A 17,021-nucleotide genomic window follows, 5' to 3' on the forward strand; every position below is an offset into this window, starting at 1 on the left:
GCCGGCTGCCTCGCTGGCGTGTTGTCCGGGGGCGCCGCCCGGGCGGCCTCCAGGCAGGGACCGTGTCTGGGGGTGCTCGGGGCGGGAGGTGTTGGAAGCCCCCCCCGCGTCTCTGGGATCGCACCTCCTAATCTGGGACTTTAAAGCTTGCAGGCTCCCGGACCTGTTGCTTGCGAGAAAGGGCCACTTGCTCAGCGCAAAGAGCGGGTGGCGCGCGGCTCCCCCCAAGCCGCTTTGATTGCCTTTCTTCCCCGTGTCACCCCTGCCTGCGGGTGCCAGGCCCTCCCCTGTGCCAGCCCTTGGCTTCAACCAAAATCCAGTGGGCTGCACAAGGTGAAGGGCGGGTGCCCTGGCCCTCCTGTGCCAAGGAAGGGCTGCTGGTTCCTCGGCACTGCTGCCCAGGGGTGGTGGCTGGGAGCTGCTGGTGTGGCCGCTCCAGCTCCGTCAGAAGTGGTGAACTTCTCGGATCGCTCCTCCTGTCTCCAGTTCTCCCCTAAAATGTCTCTTCCGGCTTCCCTTGCCCACTCTCCCCTGCTTTCAGCATCTTCCTGGCTACATCGTCTGCCTCTGTCCCTTTTGGGCTGCCTGCCTCCCTCTCCCTTCTTGGTCCCCAGCTGCTGAGAAGTGTGCTGTATTTCTAGATCACGGTGGATCTTTGGGGGTTTTTTGCCGGGGCCAAAGAGCTGGCAGATCCCAGCTGCTGTAACCGATTCTAGTCCGGCTGCCCTGGCTTGTAACAGCGGGGGATCTAGCCCCTGTTGGACCCTGGCTTCTCTTCCTTTCCATCACTGTCCCTAACCCTCTATTCCTTTTCTGTCTAGCACTAGGAATATTAAAAAGCAGGCTTGGTTTCAAGCTAAAAGCCTTCACTTGCTGCCGTGGTACTGCCCGCCTGTACCGACTAGGAGGGAGCGTGGCTGGCACAGTGCTCGTGCTGGCGCGGGGCTAGCTGGGCACCCGACTGCCGTGCCTCTGTCCTCGTTCTGCAGTCTGAAGGCAGTGTCAGGACATGCTTGTAGCTGGAGCAGCCTGTTCGTCCACTTCCCGGCCTTCCCGTGTGACTAAGTCTGCTTGGGACCTCCTCCAGCCTGAGCCAACACTTGCATCATTTGCTTCATTAATGAGAGCAGCCTCATTTTCCCAGTGATGGTGGAAACTTTCTTTAGCAACCTGGGATTATAACCATGGCAAGTGGCTTCTGTGGCTCTAGGTTGATTCGCCTGCATTTGGGCATCGGGATGCTTCCCGGGTAGCTTTTGAGTGGTGCTTGCTGAATTGCCTGAGACCAAACAATTGGAGCCTGCAGGTGTCTGTTAAAATCCCAGGAGCTAGGCGCAGCAAATCTGACTCTTCAGAAAATGGCCTGAGACCTGCCCGGTGCAAGCTTTGCTGCATGCAGAGTCCCTGCGGAAGAGCTGTGCTCTTCAGTGGCACCCGCAGCTGGTTGGCGCTGTGGAGGGTGCCCGAAGCTCTTGGGCGGTGTGCTCTGACAAGACTTTGCTTAGCTGGGTCTTGTAAACCTCCAAGGATGGAGATTGCACAGCCTCTTTGGGTAACATGTTCCAGTATTTTGCTACCTTTGTAGTGAGGTTTTTCCATATCCTATGTCAACTTCCCTTGCTGCAACTTGAGCCCATTGCTCCTTCTGTCATCTGAGAACAGCCCATCTCCATCCTCTTTGCAACTGCCCTGCAGGGAGTTGAAGGCTGCTATCAAATCCCACCTCGATCTTCTCTTCTCCAGACTAAATAAGCCCCGTTCCCTCAGCCTCTCTTCACAAGTCACGTGCCCCAGCCCCCGGACCAGTTCATCGAGGCAGTGGTCTTTAGCCCATAGCTTGCCAGCAGCATTGCTTGTGGCCATGGAGGATCTAAACTGGAGGTTGCTGGGGAGTGTTGCCCAGTGTCTGTAACAAGCTCAGAGTTGCCTAGGGGCCGGTGGAGTCTGGGGACCTCTGTGATCTACATAGCCAAGGACTGCTGCAGGTCGGCACCTGTGAGCAAGCTGTCCCTTCTCCGTGCCTGTTCTCCCAACAGCTGAGCAGGCGTGACCTGGCAGCAGCCCAGCACCTCCAGCTAGGCAAAATCTCTTACTTTCTAGGCTTACCCCATTGGTATTCACTGCCATACTGGACAAGCTCCCTCCTAAGTGTGTAGCTATGGAAATAACGGCCCCTGGTGGGTTTTCTGTTTTGCAGGGGCTGGTCAGCCTGGCTACCTTGCCTCAAGACCGCACTCCTGCATCTCTTCGTTATTTATGCTTCTGTGCCCTTCCTGATCCGCCTCTTCCCTATGCTGCTGACCAAGTTTGTCTTTCTCAACATGTGTAAGTATTCCTCCCAGCCCCTTCTGCAGGCAAGACTCTGCATCTCCGCGTGTGTCCTGTCAAAGAGCAAGGACTTGAAAAGGGGGCAGTTTGAGCAGCCTCTGACTTGTATTGAAGCTGTAGATGAAAGACCCAAGGTTGCAGATGACCTTGGAGCATTCCAAGAAACTCCAGGAGACGTTCCTGGCAACTCCAAGAGGTGTCTTCTCAGGCCTCATACAGGCATCCAGTTTCTCCTGGGAGAACTGCTGTTCTCCCAGGAGAAACCATGAGCATCCAGATATTTTTTCTCCCAGAGTAAAAATGGCCACTGTGGGAGAAATGTGTTGTCATCTATCTGCCCAGGAATCAAATCTCCTAAATGCACGGCCTGTAGCCTGGGGGTGGGGAAGGGAAGGTGTAGAGTCATGGGGGTTCTGCGGAGCTGCTGGTTTGGAGGGGTGAGCAATGCCCTGAGGCTTTGCAGAGGGCAGGTGCTGCCCAGGCCACTAGCTCGGGTACGTCTCCACTGTGCAGGGTCATGCAGGGATACCCCAGGTAACTGGGAGGTGGCCCCAGCCTAGCACTGCCCGGGCTAGCTGCTGGCATCCTGCTGGCTGCAGGGCAGGTGGATGGCTGGAGGCTCTTGGTGCATGCTTGCTGGAATGGCAGGAGGATGTAGAGGCTGACCTCCCAGTGCTGCTCCTACCATTAAAACCTGTGCTGGACTCCACCAACCTCTGCCTGGGTCTCTTCAGGCATTTTGGAGCAAGCCATGGCAAGCTTTCCAAGCAAGGCCTCCCTGCTGCAGGGACGGGGCATTGGCAGGGCAAAGGGAAGGCCTTGTCGTGGCACAAGGCTGCCAGCTCTCGTCTCCGCTGCCTTCGCTCTGTTGGATCTAATGTGCCTTCAGATAGCAGGGTGCAGAGCCCCGGCTGCACTGAACTGAGAACTGTGACTGCCCAGAGCCTGAAGAAAATGGACAACCTGCCCCCTTGATGCTGTTCCCCTCACTGCTTCAGGGGCCTGAGTCAGGCCTGCAGGGAGATGCCATCCCACTAGTGTAAGGGTTGCCACTTTGCACCAGATCTGCTCTTGGTCCTCCCCACGCTGAGCACTGCATGGATGATGCCTGTGCGATCACAGTCCCTTGTGAAGGAAGGGGTCTTCCTGCAACCCAGACGAACCTGCTGTGGCTTCACAGTTTCATAGTTGTTAGGGGCTGGAAGAGACCTTACAGATCATCGGGTCCAGCCCCCCTGCACTTGGGCAGGCAAGACGGATGACCCTGGCAAGATGGAGTGGATTCAGGTCTGGTTAAAATATGTGGAAAGACCTGGTCTAGATCAGTGTTTCTCAACCTTTTAAGTAGCAAGTATTCCCTAACTTCTGAACATTTTAATAAGTACCCCAACACTCAGTTTTCCAGGGGATTTTATGTTTACAGACTAATTTGTGCCATAAGTTGGAAGAAGGGCTGTGTATATAAGGCCGTGACATGACGGATGTCTGATCTGGTGTGGGTCGGGTTGCCATCTTTTACACCAGGGGTGCGCACCTCAAATTGCAAAGGGAAACTGAATTCTGCCCCTACTTACTGCCCTTTATTATCCCTTCCTCTTGAAGAGGGAGGGCAGCTAGCAGTACAGCTACGCATGCGTCAGAGTCCTGTATGGAAAGAATACGTGCTCGATCAGCAAGGGGTCTCCCAAATGCTGGACAGTCCCCAACCACGTTAAAATTTCCCGTTGACTTCAGTATGAGCAGAAAGAACCAGCGAACTCACCCGTGGGGGGTTTCTGAAGTGTTCTCTTCCACCAGTCTCCCTGTTACTTAGCCTTCAACGTGACCTGTTTTGTGAGTGCTGGGGATATACACGATCAGCAGAGCTCTCCCAGAAGCTGGACTACGATGGGGGCCAGGGGCTGCGAGAGTTGTGCCCTAACACTTCATCCCTTTTGTCTTGCTCAGTTAAAATCCCCTTCTTCGTGGACCTCTCGAGGCCTGAATTATTGCTGAACCACACCGTAAACTTCTACCTCACAACCGAACCTGAGGTCACTATCGGCGTCTGGTGAGTACAGCGGCTTTAACGACGAGCTTCGTTCGGACGTTCCCGGACCGCGAGGAATAGAGCGCGACGTCCCGGGATCAACCCTGGCTCCCGTGCTTTCAGTCTCAAGCTAAACCTGTAACGGGCCCTTTCGAGCTGTGCGCCGGGGAAAATCCATCTCGGCGTGCTGCGTTGTGCTGAGCAGAGCGAGCTTTTGGCTAACGTGAAAGGTCCTAAGCGTTTGTCTGCAGACCGTGCTTGGTGGCAGTGAACAAGAGACACTCGCCCCTATTGCTAGCTGCGCCCGGAGGTGTGGGGCTTGGGTGAGCTATCGCCACATCAGCCTGTGCACACATCTCCACCTGCGGCGATTAACAGCACTGCTCGGGCACGTCGGGGAGACCAACCCATATGTGAACAATAGCAAGAACTGGCCCTGAATACCTGTGCGTAGGGCACCTAGTAATGGAGGCTTGCAGACAGCTCGGGTGGTGCCTTGCTGGGCTGGAAGGTCCCCGTTAACTTGTATATCCCGCCGAGCAGCGCCGGGCGGAGTGAAAGCCTTCGTTGGCTCCTGTCGCTGTTCATGGTGCAGCTGACGCTGCCTCCCTGGTGGTTTTTCTGAGAACAATTTGTGCCTGTGGTTTAAAACGGAGAAACACCATGTTGCATCTGAGTCCAGTGCAAATACAGCAGTCGGACAGGGAGCGGTTTGGAGCGAGATGAGCGCTCTGGGGATGGAGGAGTGGCAGGGGTCTTGTGTGACTAGAGGCTGCGATTGGAGATTGCTAACGGTCACCCATCTTCCCAAAGAGGCGGGAAGCAGTCGCACGTCCCCTTGGATTGGCAATGGGAAATGCAGATGCACGCGAGCTGGCTGCTAATGACATGTTCTTGGTCTTTTAGGCACAGCGTCCCAGCCAGCCGGGGGGTCGAAGCCCAAGGGAAAGACCACAGCTGGTACGAAGAAGCTCTCGGAGATGATAATCCGGTGATACTCTATCTCCATGGCAATGGGGGCACCAGGTGACTGCAATTTTGTGTTGCTTGTTGTGCTGGGAGAGCCTGGCTGTCCTCTCCTCTGAGCTGGGCACATTGCCTGGGACTGTGGCCTTTAGCAGAGCTGGCCGGAGACCGGGGGCCCTGGTTCGATGCTCCTTGGCAGAGGCGCTGCTTGATTTCTCTCTTTAAATCTTGGAGCCCTTATCTCATGCCAGCACTGCAGGCTCATTGCAAAGCGTCTGGAAACCTGGCTTACCGCGCCGGCTCCTTCCTGGCCCCACTTATCCATGTCCCCACCCCCACGCATGCAGTGATGGATGTCCCAGGTGCTGCCCCGTGTAGGAGCCGTTCGCCTTCGCTGCTGCGAGCACGAACATAGCCTTGAACTGCGCCGCTCGGTTTCCATGGCGACCGCTCCATCCCCGCGATGCTGAGGCTCCGTCCCCGGGGTCCTCCGACCCCCCCGCCGGCACGCAGCCCGGCTGGCTCTGCTGCACGCCCCTCCCCGCCCCGCTTCCCCTGCACGCGCCTTCGCTGCACTCTGTGCGCTCCCCGCCGTCTCCCCAGGAGCTCGGTCTTGGCAACGCTGCTGGGGCCATCTCGGCATTGCCTGGTGCCCAGACGAAGCCCAGCCCATCTGCTTGGAGCTGCCTTCCTTTTATAACTTGTGCCCTGAGAGCATCCTGGCACCGGGGGGGAGGTGCGTGCACCTTTTCCCACAGATGCACGAGTCCGGGGCCGAAGCACTGCCCAAGCCCGCCTGCTTGTGCAGTGATGCACCCTGTGGGATCTGCCCTGCGCTCTTCTGGCCTTTCGGGAGAGGGGCTGAAACCTCTGAGCCACGTTTCTTTTAAGCTTTGCCCCTGCTTGGCTGTCTCGGTAGGCGACCCCGTGCTCATCAGATCCCCCTCCCTGCTACAAGGGAGACGTGTTCAAGACCCACTGAACAGCTGGAGTTGTCCATTTCTTGGCGTTTTGGCTGTTGCAGGCTCTGCCCGTGGGCCTGCGAGCGCCGTGTTATGTGAAACGCTGGGTGCCGTCGCTGGCTCGCAAGGTTGTGATGATCAGTGTGCCTGGCAGAGGCTGGGCTGCCAGGCATGTTCCCTGAAGCTGCTGGATTCCTCCCCTCCAGCTTGGTAGTAATGCTCCCTGTAGACACAAAGGCTTAGCCTGCCCCTGGGCACAACTCTAGCCTTCCCTTCAGGCTGTGTGGGCCAGGCTACTCCTCTGTTAACCTGGCTGCTACATACTTAGCCCAGAGGTTGCTGTTTCACCTCCAAGCATGGCAAGCTGTGGTACAAGTGCTTGGAGCAGCAGGGGGTCTTTACTTAAGCAGCACTTGGGGCCCAGGGGCAAATGCATCCCTTTTTGGAGGTACAAACCCCTGAACGACCCTTGTGCTGATGCAGTAGGACATGTAAGCAACTGGCCTACACCAGGCAGACTTCCCTATGAAAATGGCAAGCTGCCCTGATATAAAAGGGTCCCCTAGGAAAGGCTCCACGCTGCACAGACTAGTCTGAGCCACCCCGCTTGTTTTGTTGTCGTACAATTCCAGCTTCTTGCTTTCCTTTGAGGGATCTTCATGTCTCGGCCCTGCTCCCCGCCTGTGGTCTGCGTGTGCTCGGTCATGAGAACATGCGGGGTCGGACCAATAGTCGTAAGAACATACGTGGCGTATGGGGTCAGACCAGTGGCCCGGGTAGCTCTGTCTTGCCTCTGGCAGCAACACGGGTGGAATCTGCAAAGCAGGAACCCTTCCTAAAGCATGTCTCTTCTCCCCCCACCACAGGGCTGCGGATCACAGAGTTAACCTGATAAAGGTAGGTCGTGCTGCTGCGAGTGGATGGCCCGGGGGGGGGTGTTGTGGGGCGGGCTTGCTCAGCTGGGATCTGCCCTGGAGAATCCTGAACACAGCTCCTCTGTACGATGTGGCCTGGAGATGGGTAGGGCCAAATCTATCTTCAAGCAGGCCCATCCGCCAGGCTGGGTGGTGGGGGAGAAAGGATCGGTCTGTCGGACTCTGGTGTGGGGGTGCACTTGGCAGAGGTTCGAAACCAGTGTACTGAATGCACTGGCCCCTGTGGTGTCACGGGTAACATTATCTTCCCCGACAGGTCATGAGTGCCATTGGCTTCCACGTCTTGTCCCTTGACTACAGAGGTAAACTTGAACCTACAGCTGTTTCTTGCCTGGGCACGTGTGTTCAGGGGGCTGGGGGGAGGAGTATTGATATGTCCTAGTCACCCTCCTGTCTGCTGCACCGCAGGGTATGGAGACTCGAGCGGCTTCCCGAGCGAGGGGGGCTTCACCACAGACATCTTGTACCTCTACGACTGGGTAAAGGCCCGGAGTGGGAAGAGCAGAGTCTTTCTCTGGGGACACTCCTTGGGGACTGGGTGAGTGTGCTGTTCGGCCATGTCAGGAATGCCCTCCACATCCTTGGATGCATCGTTACCCAAGAGCTTGCTGGGTTGTGCTTTAGTGCCCTTCTTGTGTGTGCAGCTTTGTTGCCCATAACAAATCCATGTAGGTGAGGTATGACCTGATAGGCCTCTGCTGAACCCCCTCTTCTTCAGGAAAGGAAGTAGGGTAAACCAAGGGGAACTGGCTACCAGGACAGTGTTGGAAGCAGAGTACTTCAGAGACTTCCTGGGACCATCCCTCCCTCCCCAAAGTTGACCGCCTGGTTGTAAATAACAAAGGGGACTGGTCATCCAGTAGTCATCATGACAGCAGCTCGGCAAGCTTGCAAAGCTGGGCAAGGTCAAGGACTTGCTACTTCCGAATGACCACACGTGAGGTCGTTGGTCTTGGGACAAGAACGCCCCATGGAGGCCGTGCCCTGGGGGCTTGGAGAAGCCTGGGGGTCTGCCCCACGTGGTCAGCTAATTAGCACATTGGGTGTCTGGTCTCTTCTCTCCTCCCCATGCCTTGCTGTTACCAATGGTGTCACGGATATTTCCATTCCTGCAGAATAGCGACCAATGTGGCGAGGAAGCTGCTTGAAGACCGAGGTAACTTTCATGAGTGGTGTCATGGGCTGGCTGCTTGATGCAGCTCATTACAGCCCCTCCTTGAGTCCGGGTCACTGGTGGTTTGGCCTTGCCGAAGCTAGTGGGGTCTGAGGACTGCTTTAAATAAAGTTATGCTGGCTGGGGTGGGCTCTGACGGGCTGTCCGTCTGCTGGGGATGGGTGGGAAGTGCTGTGCTGGCATGGGTGGCTTAGAGTGGCGGGGCCTCTCTTCCTTCGCTGCGGGGGCAGACCAAGACATGAGTGACTTGTACACCCAAGCATCCGGCCAACTGGCACGTCCGGCTTGATTGGGGTCAGCCAAAACCAATGGATACTTCATTGTCTTTGGCTCTGGTCTTCTGGTCTTCAGCGTGAGCCATAGGCTCCAAATACAGACCAGAGGAGGCTTCCAATCTTCCTCATCTGGCGAAGGTGAAGGCAGCGCACAGGAGTGTGTAACTCACTTCTTGTGAGCATGACTTGCTACGCAGTGATATTTGTGGGGAATGAGGAGGGAGGACTGGAGGGAGATTTGTGGGGGAGGTTGACAAGGGAGCCAGCAAACCTGCTAAGAAAAGGCCTGGACGACTCCATGACATGTTTTGCTGCGGCTTCTTCTTTGATTCCTTTGTCTTGAAGGAACCCAGGTGGATGGAGTTATTCTGGAATCGCCCTACACCAACATCCGGGATGCAGCTGCTAATATCCCTGTTACAAAAGTAAGATGCCAGCCAGGCTCGTGCAATTGTGCTTGAATGAGTGTCGGTGTGTGTGCTAGCAAGGCGCTCTCATCGCTTGGCTAATCTGCCCTTGCTCTCTCAGGGGGTGTTGGAAAGGAAGTGGTGTTAGGTCTTGGCCTTCTCAGAGGTAGGACTGGCACTCAGTAAAACATATGATAAGGAAGGCACTACATCTTGCTGCGAAGGTTGTCCCTTCTTGGAGTCAAGGGTCCTCTTATTCCTGCATGCAGGCTGTGCTGTTCCCAAGCTGTCTCAGGCAGGTGCCCATCCAGCCTCTGCTTGCAAACCACAGGGAGGGAGATCCCTTGGCTTCCCTGGGGAGCTCATGCCATGGTCCTACTGCTTGCAGAACTAGGAGACATACAAAAAAACTAGAACTTTTGGGTCCAAAATGATACCTGTTATTAGACCACCTGGAAAATGGCAAGAGTGCCCATGACTGGCCTCTCGTGGCGAGGCTGTACTTGCCCCGGATTTGCTGCACCCGGGCTGGCTCCTATGCTTGATGTCCTGACCTGAGCTAAGGATGCAAGAGAACTGCATTCATTGCTACCTGTTGGGGAGAGGAGCCTTGCATAAAGGTCCAGCTCTTCCTTGTGTCTCCCAAAACCTCCGGCTATTTAATAAGCCTCTTATTAAATGGCTATTTAATAATACTCCCCTGGCTGCCTTATTGTGCGCGTGCACACACGATGCTGTAATGTTACAAAAGGTGTTCAGCAAGGCAAATATAGGCTCCTCTCCAAGGCTGGAAGGGCCTGGGGTCTCAGGCAGCCTTGCCCCCCAGACGTGGGGATAGGAAGCTGCCAGGCAGCTCTGAAGAGTGCCTGAAATCCCAGCCGGGGAAGTGGGAGATGCAGGCACGAGGTGGGAGACGGCCGGCTCTCTCCACCTGGCCGTGCGGCTACTGGCCCCTTCCAGCTTTGCTTGACTGATGTGACTCTGCTCCCAGGGGCACTCGTAGGGGCCGCAGCAGAGCTGCAGCTTATTCCTTGGTCTTTTAACAGATCTACCACAAGTTTCCCGGCTTTGATTATCTCATCTTGGACACCCTGGCACTGGCTGACCTGTTTTTCCAGAGTGATGAGAAGTGAGTAACGCTCTGGGTCGATGGTTTGAAATGCAAAGGCTTCCCCTTGCCGGGGCTGCTGCTTGCTGCCATCTGAGTCCTGTTCCCTGCCCTGCGTTACAAGGGGAGGGGTCTACATGGAGCAGCGATTTTCTGTGCTGTCAGATGCAGGCTTTTCCATGTGCTATAAATACCAGCTAACTCCTAACGACCAGAGGCCCGGGCCCTTTTGCACACGACTAAAGCCCCGATGCAGATTTGAGTGGTTAATGCAGGTTCATGGTCCGGCCATCCGGCAAGGACACCGGTTGCATTGCGGTAGTTGGAAAGCAGTGAGCTCCTAGGTCATTGCGGCTCGGATCTGGGCGCCTGGAGCGTGCGGCCCGAAACTGTAGCTTCGGAAAGCTGCTTTTTGGCACTTCAGCTTTGAAATCTAAAGGCGCATGCAAACAGTGATCACTTGAATGGAAATATCTCCAGTGCAACTTAAAATGGTTGGAGATATTTCCTCTTGTCTGATAACTGCGGATGGCAGGGAGGGAATTTGAATAGGGGGTAGCTCCAGTTCGATGCCATCCTTGTAGAGCATCCACTTCTGCCACCGTTGAAGAGAGGATATTAGGTTAGACGAACTAAATCAATGTGGCACTTCTTATGTTGCCTTGGGTGTCACGCCACTTGTCTGACACCTGATGCTTTGTCAGCCACAGCTGGGCACTGCTGAGCTTTAGCTGACGGCCAGTCCTCTTTGGAAGGCAGATTTGCAGAAACAATCCCTGAATGTGCCCCAGTCTGTGGGCACAGGTAAAGGGGCAAATGGTGCTAAATGAACAGGGGCTTGCTGCAGAGCAGCTGGCCTGTAGTGATGGCTTGTGTGCCTGTGATCGCCCGCACGGGAAATGGAAAACTGACTTGGAGCAGCTGAGCTCTTGCCTCCAGAGATGACATGCCCTGGCTTAACTCGCTGCCCACAGGTGGGTGAAGGCCAGGTGCACAGTACCTGAACTGGCCTTACTGGACAGCTGGCTGGCGCTGTCCCTTGCTACACAATAGCTCAGCTCTTGGCAGCGTCTGCTTGGGAGACCAGGCTCTGGGTCCTAATGCAGCATGGTCCTGGACTCACCTGCCCGGTCAGCTGTGCTCTGGTGGGGGCATGGCACAGCAGTTGGGGGTGGGAAGGAAGCCTCCTGCCTCTTCCAGATCAAACGCTGATGTTGAGCTGGAGTGAGAAAAGCTGGAACCGATGCTCTCTGTGGGTCACAGGACTGTTTTTGTCCCCTCAGTGTGAAAGTGCTGACCAGTCCCATCTTGATCTTGCATGCGGAGGATGATCCAATCATTCCCTCCCACCTGGGTCGAAAGGTAAGTCTCCATCTTTTCCCCTTGAGCCCCTCTACACTGTTGGTTTGCAGGGGAAACAGTGACAAGTGCACTCAGGCTTTATCAGTTGTAGACTAAAACTGCAGGGGAGAGTGGGTCCTCTGGCCAGCTAGCTGCTGTACTGAATATGCATGTTGAAATTCTCTATAGTGGCTTATTAGAAAGGCTGCATTTGAACTTTCCTAATGCTACACATTAGTACCTCCCTTCAGAGCCTGAATGTGTTGCCTACCTATAGCATCCTGGGAACTGGCTCCCCAGCTGCTAGCAACGTCCCTGCACCCTTTCCTAGTACATGGAACCGCTGTCCGTCTCCTCCCTACTTGGCTCACGACCGTCCCATTGCCCTGGTGGCTCCAGCCTGGGCAGAGCTGTGCCTATGCCGGCGAGCCAGCCTGGCATTCCTTAGATGTGCAGACACGCTCAATGCAGTACTTGGCACACAAGTTCTGGTTGGCACCAGTGGTATCTCTGGCTGGGCTGGACAGGCCAAGTGTTAAGAACTTGGTAAAAGCATTTGGGACTCGTGGTAGAGGTGATATCTTCTATTAGACCAACTAGATTTTTGCAAGTCTAGTTGGTCTAATAAAAGATATCACCTCTACCACAAGTCCTGAATGCTTTTTCCTCTCGACCAACATGGCCACAACCTGGACCCCAAGAACTTGGTTATGCAGGCTTGATTCCAAACTGGCCTGGAGGTCAGTGTCTACCTGGGTGCTTGGCTTGCCCCCACTCAATGCTGAGAGACCGTCTTCCAGTGGTCGGGCCCTAAGGACAATGCTCGTGAAAGCTCCTAAGCCCCGTTGCATCGCTGATGCGACTCGTGATATCTGTGCCGCAGAAAACGGCTCCTGTTCTTAATGGACTGTGGTGCATGGCTGGGCACAGCTCTTTGGAAACTTGCCGAAAATCAAATGTAGGGACTGCTGAGCCTAACGTAGTGACTGCGTTCAGAGAGTACGGGTGCTGAGTTTCCACCATCCCTGGCTGTCAGCGGCAACTCACTCGCAGGATTTCCTGTGATAATTGTTCCTCTGGGTGTTGCAATCGCCCAACTGGAGACCAAATACAGGCAGGCCCAGCAGTAGCACCTCGGGTCGGCTTCACTCCCACCTTTTTAGCAGGCGGGGAGAGATTCCAGCTGGCAAGACCCTTTCCTCTTGCTGGAAGCAGCTGACTGTGCTGGGTCTCCTGTGTTGTACATGCAGCACTGTTGCTGGAAGATGCTGTGCAGGTGACATGGGCTCTCTACTTCAGTTCCCTGCCTGTAAAACAGGCATCCTAGCTTGTCCGGAGGTCCCGGGGGAATCTGTAGCGACCTTTGGCCATCAGTGCAAGGGCCTGGGGATGAATGAAGCACTTCAAATGCAAAAGCCTCATTTACTGTAGCACTCGGTGGGTGAACTGCAGGCGGCCCCTCTCTCTCCACAGCTCTTTGAGATCGCCATCAGTGCCTACCAGGACAAGAACAAGGTCAGGTTTGTGGCCTTTCCTGATAAGCTGGGCTTGGCGCATGACTACATTTCTTTCCATCCAGACCTTCCCACTGTTGTGAAGTAAGTAAGGCCAGGTGCCGATGCTCCAGGTAGGCTAGGGCTTGGGCCATGGCACTGCAGGTGGGGGCACCTGCTGTCTGGCTGAGCCCCAAAGTGCAAGCCTCCCATCAGTGGAGTTGCTTCAGGAATCTGCTCTAAAGTCTCAGCTGACTTTTTATTGTTCGAGGGCTTTGTCTCCTTCTGCGGAAAGCCCTGATGATGCTGCCCAATGGGTTCTTCTGTCTTCCCTCATTTGGCTGCTGAGAGTAGGAAGTAGACCGGGGCCAGCAATTATTTTGGGCAGAGGGCCACTTACTGAGTTTTGGCGAGCCATCGAGGGCTGCATGATAGGCAGCCAGGGGCAGATAAATGTTAATTTTCTAAATTTTTGAAGGTCCCGTGGGCCGGATAGAATGGCCTGGTGGGCTGCATCCAGCCCCTGGGCTGCATTTTGCCCACCCGTGAAGTAGACCAATGGCCTGAAATTGTAGCAAAGTAGGTTTAAGTTGGATAACAGGGAAAACTTCTTCACTGCTAAAACAGTGAGACAGTGGGGGTTGACAGCCACTGGTCAGGGATGGTCTAGGCATAGTGATGCTTATTCTACTAATGGGGGGACTCCTGGTCTTGGGTTACCCTACCCTGCCTCTTAACTACATGCATTGAGGGGGAGGTAGGAAAGGGGGTTTAAGCCTCCCTCGGAGGCATTGGGTGCTGGCTGGAGCCAAGGCTGGGGATTATGACTAGGCTGTGCCCGTGCTCCTGCTGGGACTTAAAGCCAGAGATTCCTGGCTAGAGGGTCTTGCCCCTCCATTCAAGGTCAGACCAATGCTGCATTTGGGGTCAGGAAGGAATTTTCCATCATGGTCAGATTGGTACGGGGGGGGGGGCTAAGCCTCTACTTGAGATCTCGAGTGTATATTAACAACCTTTTATCGAAGCAGATTGGCTGCTTGTGGTTCCCTGTTTTAAGTGTGATGAGTTTGGGTGTTAGGTCTGTATTGTGCCAGGGTTAAGGGCTTTCTTATTTAAAGTTTAGATAATGGATGGTATGGGATGGTTTGGATATGGATGACCCTGCCTCAGGCAGGGGGTTGGATTGGAGGACCTCTGAAGGTCCCTTCCAGCCTGACTTCTCTGAACACACTCCTGTGTGATGCCAGCCAGAGCTCTTGTATGTCCTAAGTCACTACTCTGAGTCCAGGCTGCCCCTCTCACTGTGGAAACTAATATCTACGGAGCTACTGCAGCTTATACAGAGCTGGTATAGTCTACAGCTCGTTAGAAATAGAGAAGACGACCTCGGTCAAGTTACTTTACCTTCCCAGAGCACAAAGCAGGTATAGCACAAACCCACAGCCTAGTCCAGTAACTCTGCTTGGCTTATTCTGTCATTGTTCTGTTGCAGAGACTTCCTGAAGAACATTACATAGCAGCACCTGGCACTACATACATGTGCAGCAGGAGCGTGTTTGAGCAAGTTTACACTGAGGATTTATATTTAATAAACCACTGAAGTGTTAAGCTGAATGCAGGCAGTTTGCTTTCCCACACCCACCCCTGGATACCTGCAGTGCAATTGCAGCAGCACAGCTGAGCCCCTAAAGAAGCGCTCTTTTGACATTTTGCACATTCTACACTTTATTGCTTTATAGCGGTGCATCTCAAGCTTGTTGTACTGCTGCCAAGATAGAGGCGATTAGTGAAGGGCAGGGAAGAAGAAGGTTCTCACAAGGACAGTTGCATGGCTTTTGCAGGACAGGCCACCCAAGCAAACTTTTTTAGAGCCTCCTATCTATTGTCATGTTAGGCTTCATGTAGCACCTTGTTGTGCTCAGATAGAGGCTAGAGTTCTTCACCGTGCCAAATGTTACACCTGCCTGTTTATTTGCTTCCAGTCTTAAGGCTGGCCAGGAGACTAAGTAAGGAGTGATGGTGAATGGGACACACACTACTCCAGCAGCAGCCCTAAGCTGCTCCCTGGCTCTGACAAGGAAGTGCTGTTTCCCAGCCAGCTGAAGGAAAAGTACAGGACCACACACTACAGCATGAAGTACCCTTGGTTGTTAACACCAGGTTTTGGCTACAGCCCAGTTAAATAGCAGAGCTACCCTGAGTCCCTTGGATATTTTGATTGGCACTTTTATTCCAGCACCTACTGCAAGCGGCAGCTTTTGGGTCTCTGCATAACACTCTACACCAATTCTCCTCCTGGGAAAAGCCAACAGTAAGCCATTTGCTAAATAGCTACAGGAACGTCTTACAGTGTTTACAATGCATTCCTGCTAGAGGCAGCTGGCAGCACAGTTCTTGCCTACAGCTTCCGCTTTTCAGCTGTGGAGCGGGCTGTCGTGTCATTGGAGGTCTTGTCTTCACCCACATCCCTTGGTACGTTGGGTGGCGGGATCTTCAGATCAGAAGGCTCCACGTTCCAGATGTCCCTGGCGTATTCCTTGATGGTCCTGTCACTGGAGAACTTCCCCGAGGATGCGATGTTCCTGATGACCATTTTGGTCCACTCCTTGGAGTTCTGGAGGGGGAACACATGTGCAGAGATTAGGGCTGGCAAAGTCTGACTGAGGGCTACACCCCAAACTAATGAACCCCTTTGGGGGGGAAAAAAACAGGGAGGCTAAGAGTTGTGAGGAAGGCCCTGCTGTGAATTTAAGGCAGTAGATTCTCGTGCAGCCTGCAAGTTCATTTTCATATTTGAGGTTGTTTTGCAGAGGGGTCACGAGTTGGGACCTACTCTGAGCAACAGGCAGGGAAGAACTGCTCCTGTGAGCAGTTTGCAAGGCAGGCATGTCAGCGGCAACAGCCCCAGCTCTTTCCTTGACTTAACACCAGCTGGAGGGGGGAAAATGGAGTCTAGTTGTGAAGAAGAGTTGTGCAGCCGAGACACTGAATCCTCTAATCCAACTGCAGCCAACACAAATCCATGCCGTGAACAATCTCTCTTCCAACCATGGCTAGGAGAGGTTGTTCATACACATTTAACAGCCCTCAGCTCCCTGAAGAGAGGCACCAAAGAGAATGGAGCTGGAGTGTTGTCAGTGGGGGCAGATGACAGAACAAGGAGCAATGGGCTCCAGCTGCAGTAAGGGAGGTTGAGGTTAGATGCAAGGAAAAACTCTGTCACCAGGAGGGTGGTGATGCACTGGAAAAGGCGACCCAGAGGTTGTAGCATCTCCATCCCTGGAGGTTTTTAAGACCCAGCTAGATACAGCCTGGGCTGGGATGATATAACTGGGGCTGGTCCTGCTTGAAGCAGGCCTAGGGTTGGAGCTGGACTGGATGGCTTCCTAAAGTCCCCTCCAGCCCTCATTTTCTATGATTTAAATACCCAGTAGCCAACTGCAGTTCTGTGCCAGCCCCTGAAAACACCTTAGTACATCTGCATTTTCACCCTGAGCCTCACTAGAAGCCACGCAGACACCAGCCTCTCCCCACACCTTGCATGACTGGTAGTTCAGGGAAGTACCAAGCAGAGTCAGACCAGTGGTCCATCTAACTCAGTATCCTGAGTCCAGCAGTGGCAGGAATGGCTGCTCTAGAGCAAAATCCCTGAACAGGGTGTACCTGGAGTGATTCCCTCCCCTGTCATACCCTCCATAGCATTTGTCATGTTGATTTAAATGTGCCCAAAAGTTTCTAAGCACATCAGCTGCAGCTGTGCCCCAGCTGCCCCCCAGGTGCTCTCTTTTTTGTCCCTTACCATATACAGCTCGCTGACTTTGTCCTGGCATTTGACATACGCCTCGTAGTCTGCAAAGACTTTAAACCTGTTCCAGGGAAGGTTAAAAAAAGTCAGTTCTCTTGCTCCTCCAGGCAATTTAAATCCTGCAGCAACATGTGCAGAGAACAGCTGTGAAATGCTGGCTTGTACTAACCCCTTCACAGCTGTCAGAAGGATTTCCAC

At 54.2% G+C, this 17,021-nt stretch overlaps 2 protein-coding genes across 3 annotated transcripts in view; one reads left to right on the top strand and one right to left on the bottom strand.

Moving 5' to 3' along the window:
• ABHD12B (abhydrolase domain containing 12B) overlaps positions 1 to 14,628 on the top strand; it is a 27,859-nt gene extending 13,231 nt beyond the window's left edge. Inside the window, exons 2-13 of one of the 2 annotated variants that reach the window (XM_019550956.1) lie at positions 2,198 to 2,325; positions 4,276 to 4,378; positions 5,264 to 5,383; positions 7,152 to 7,182; positions 7,477 to 7,522; positions 7,629 to 7,758; positions 8,336 to 8,376; positions 9,015 to 9,094; positions 10,123 to 10,205; positions 11,468 to 11,546; positions 12,999 to 13,155; positions 13,338 to 13,458. In XM_019550956.1, the coding sequence (XP_019406501.1) occupies positions 2,198 to 2,325; positions 4,276 to 4,378; positions 5,264 to 5,383; positions 7,152 to 7,182; positions 7,477 to 7,522; positions 7,629 to 7,758; positions 8,336 to 8,376; positions 9,015 to 9,094; positions 10,123 to 10,205; positions 11,468 to 11,546; positions 12,999 to 13,127 (970 nt within the window). In that variant the 3' untranslated portion in view covers positions 13,128 to 13,155; positions 13,338 to 13,458. Of the gene's footprint in view, positions 1 to 2,197; positions 2,326 to 4,275; positions 4,379 to 5,263; positions 5,384 to 7,151; positions 7,183 to 7,476; positions 7,523 to 7,628; positions 7,759 to 8,335; positions 8,377 to 9,014; positions 9,095 to 10,122; positions 10,206 to 11,467; positions 11,547 to 12,998; positions 13,156 to 13,337; positions 13,459 to 14,510 lie in introns of those variants that run through there. The other variant, XM_019550955.1, reaches the window with a different exon arrangement.
• Positions 14,629 to 14,856: 228 nt separating this feature from the next.
• Positions 14,857 to 17,021, bottom strand: part of PYGL (glycogen phosphorylase L) — a 33,076-nt gene continuing 30,911 nt past the window's right edge. The window contains exons 19-20 of the mRNA XM_019550954.1: positions 16,818 to 16,884; positions 14,857 to 15,632 (exon numbers count right to left, since the gene is read on the bottom strand). Of these exons, the coding sequence (XP_019406499.1) occupies positions 15,417 to 15,632; positions 16,818 to 16,884 (283 nt within the window). The 3' untranslated portion in view covers positions 14,857 to 15,416. The remainder of the gene's footprint in view (positions 15,633 to 16,817; positions 16,885 to 17,021) is intronic.

This window comes from Crocodylus porosus, unplaced genomic scaffold, assembly GCF_001723895.1.
Source record: "Crocodylus porosus isolate Cpor-Errol unplaced genomic scaffold, CroPor_comp1, whole genome shotgun sequence".
Classification (NCBI taxonomy): Eukaryota; Metazoa; Chordata; order Crocodylia; family Crocodylidae; genus Crocodylus; species Crocodylus porosus.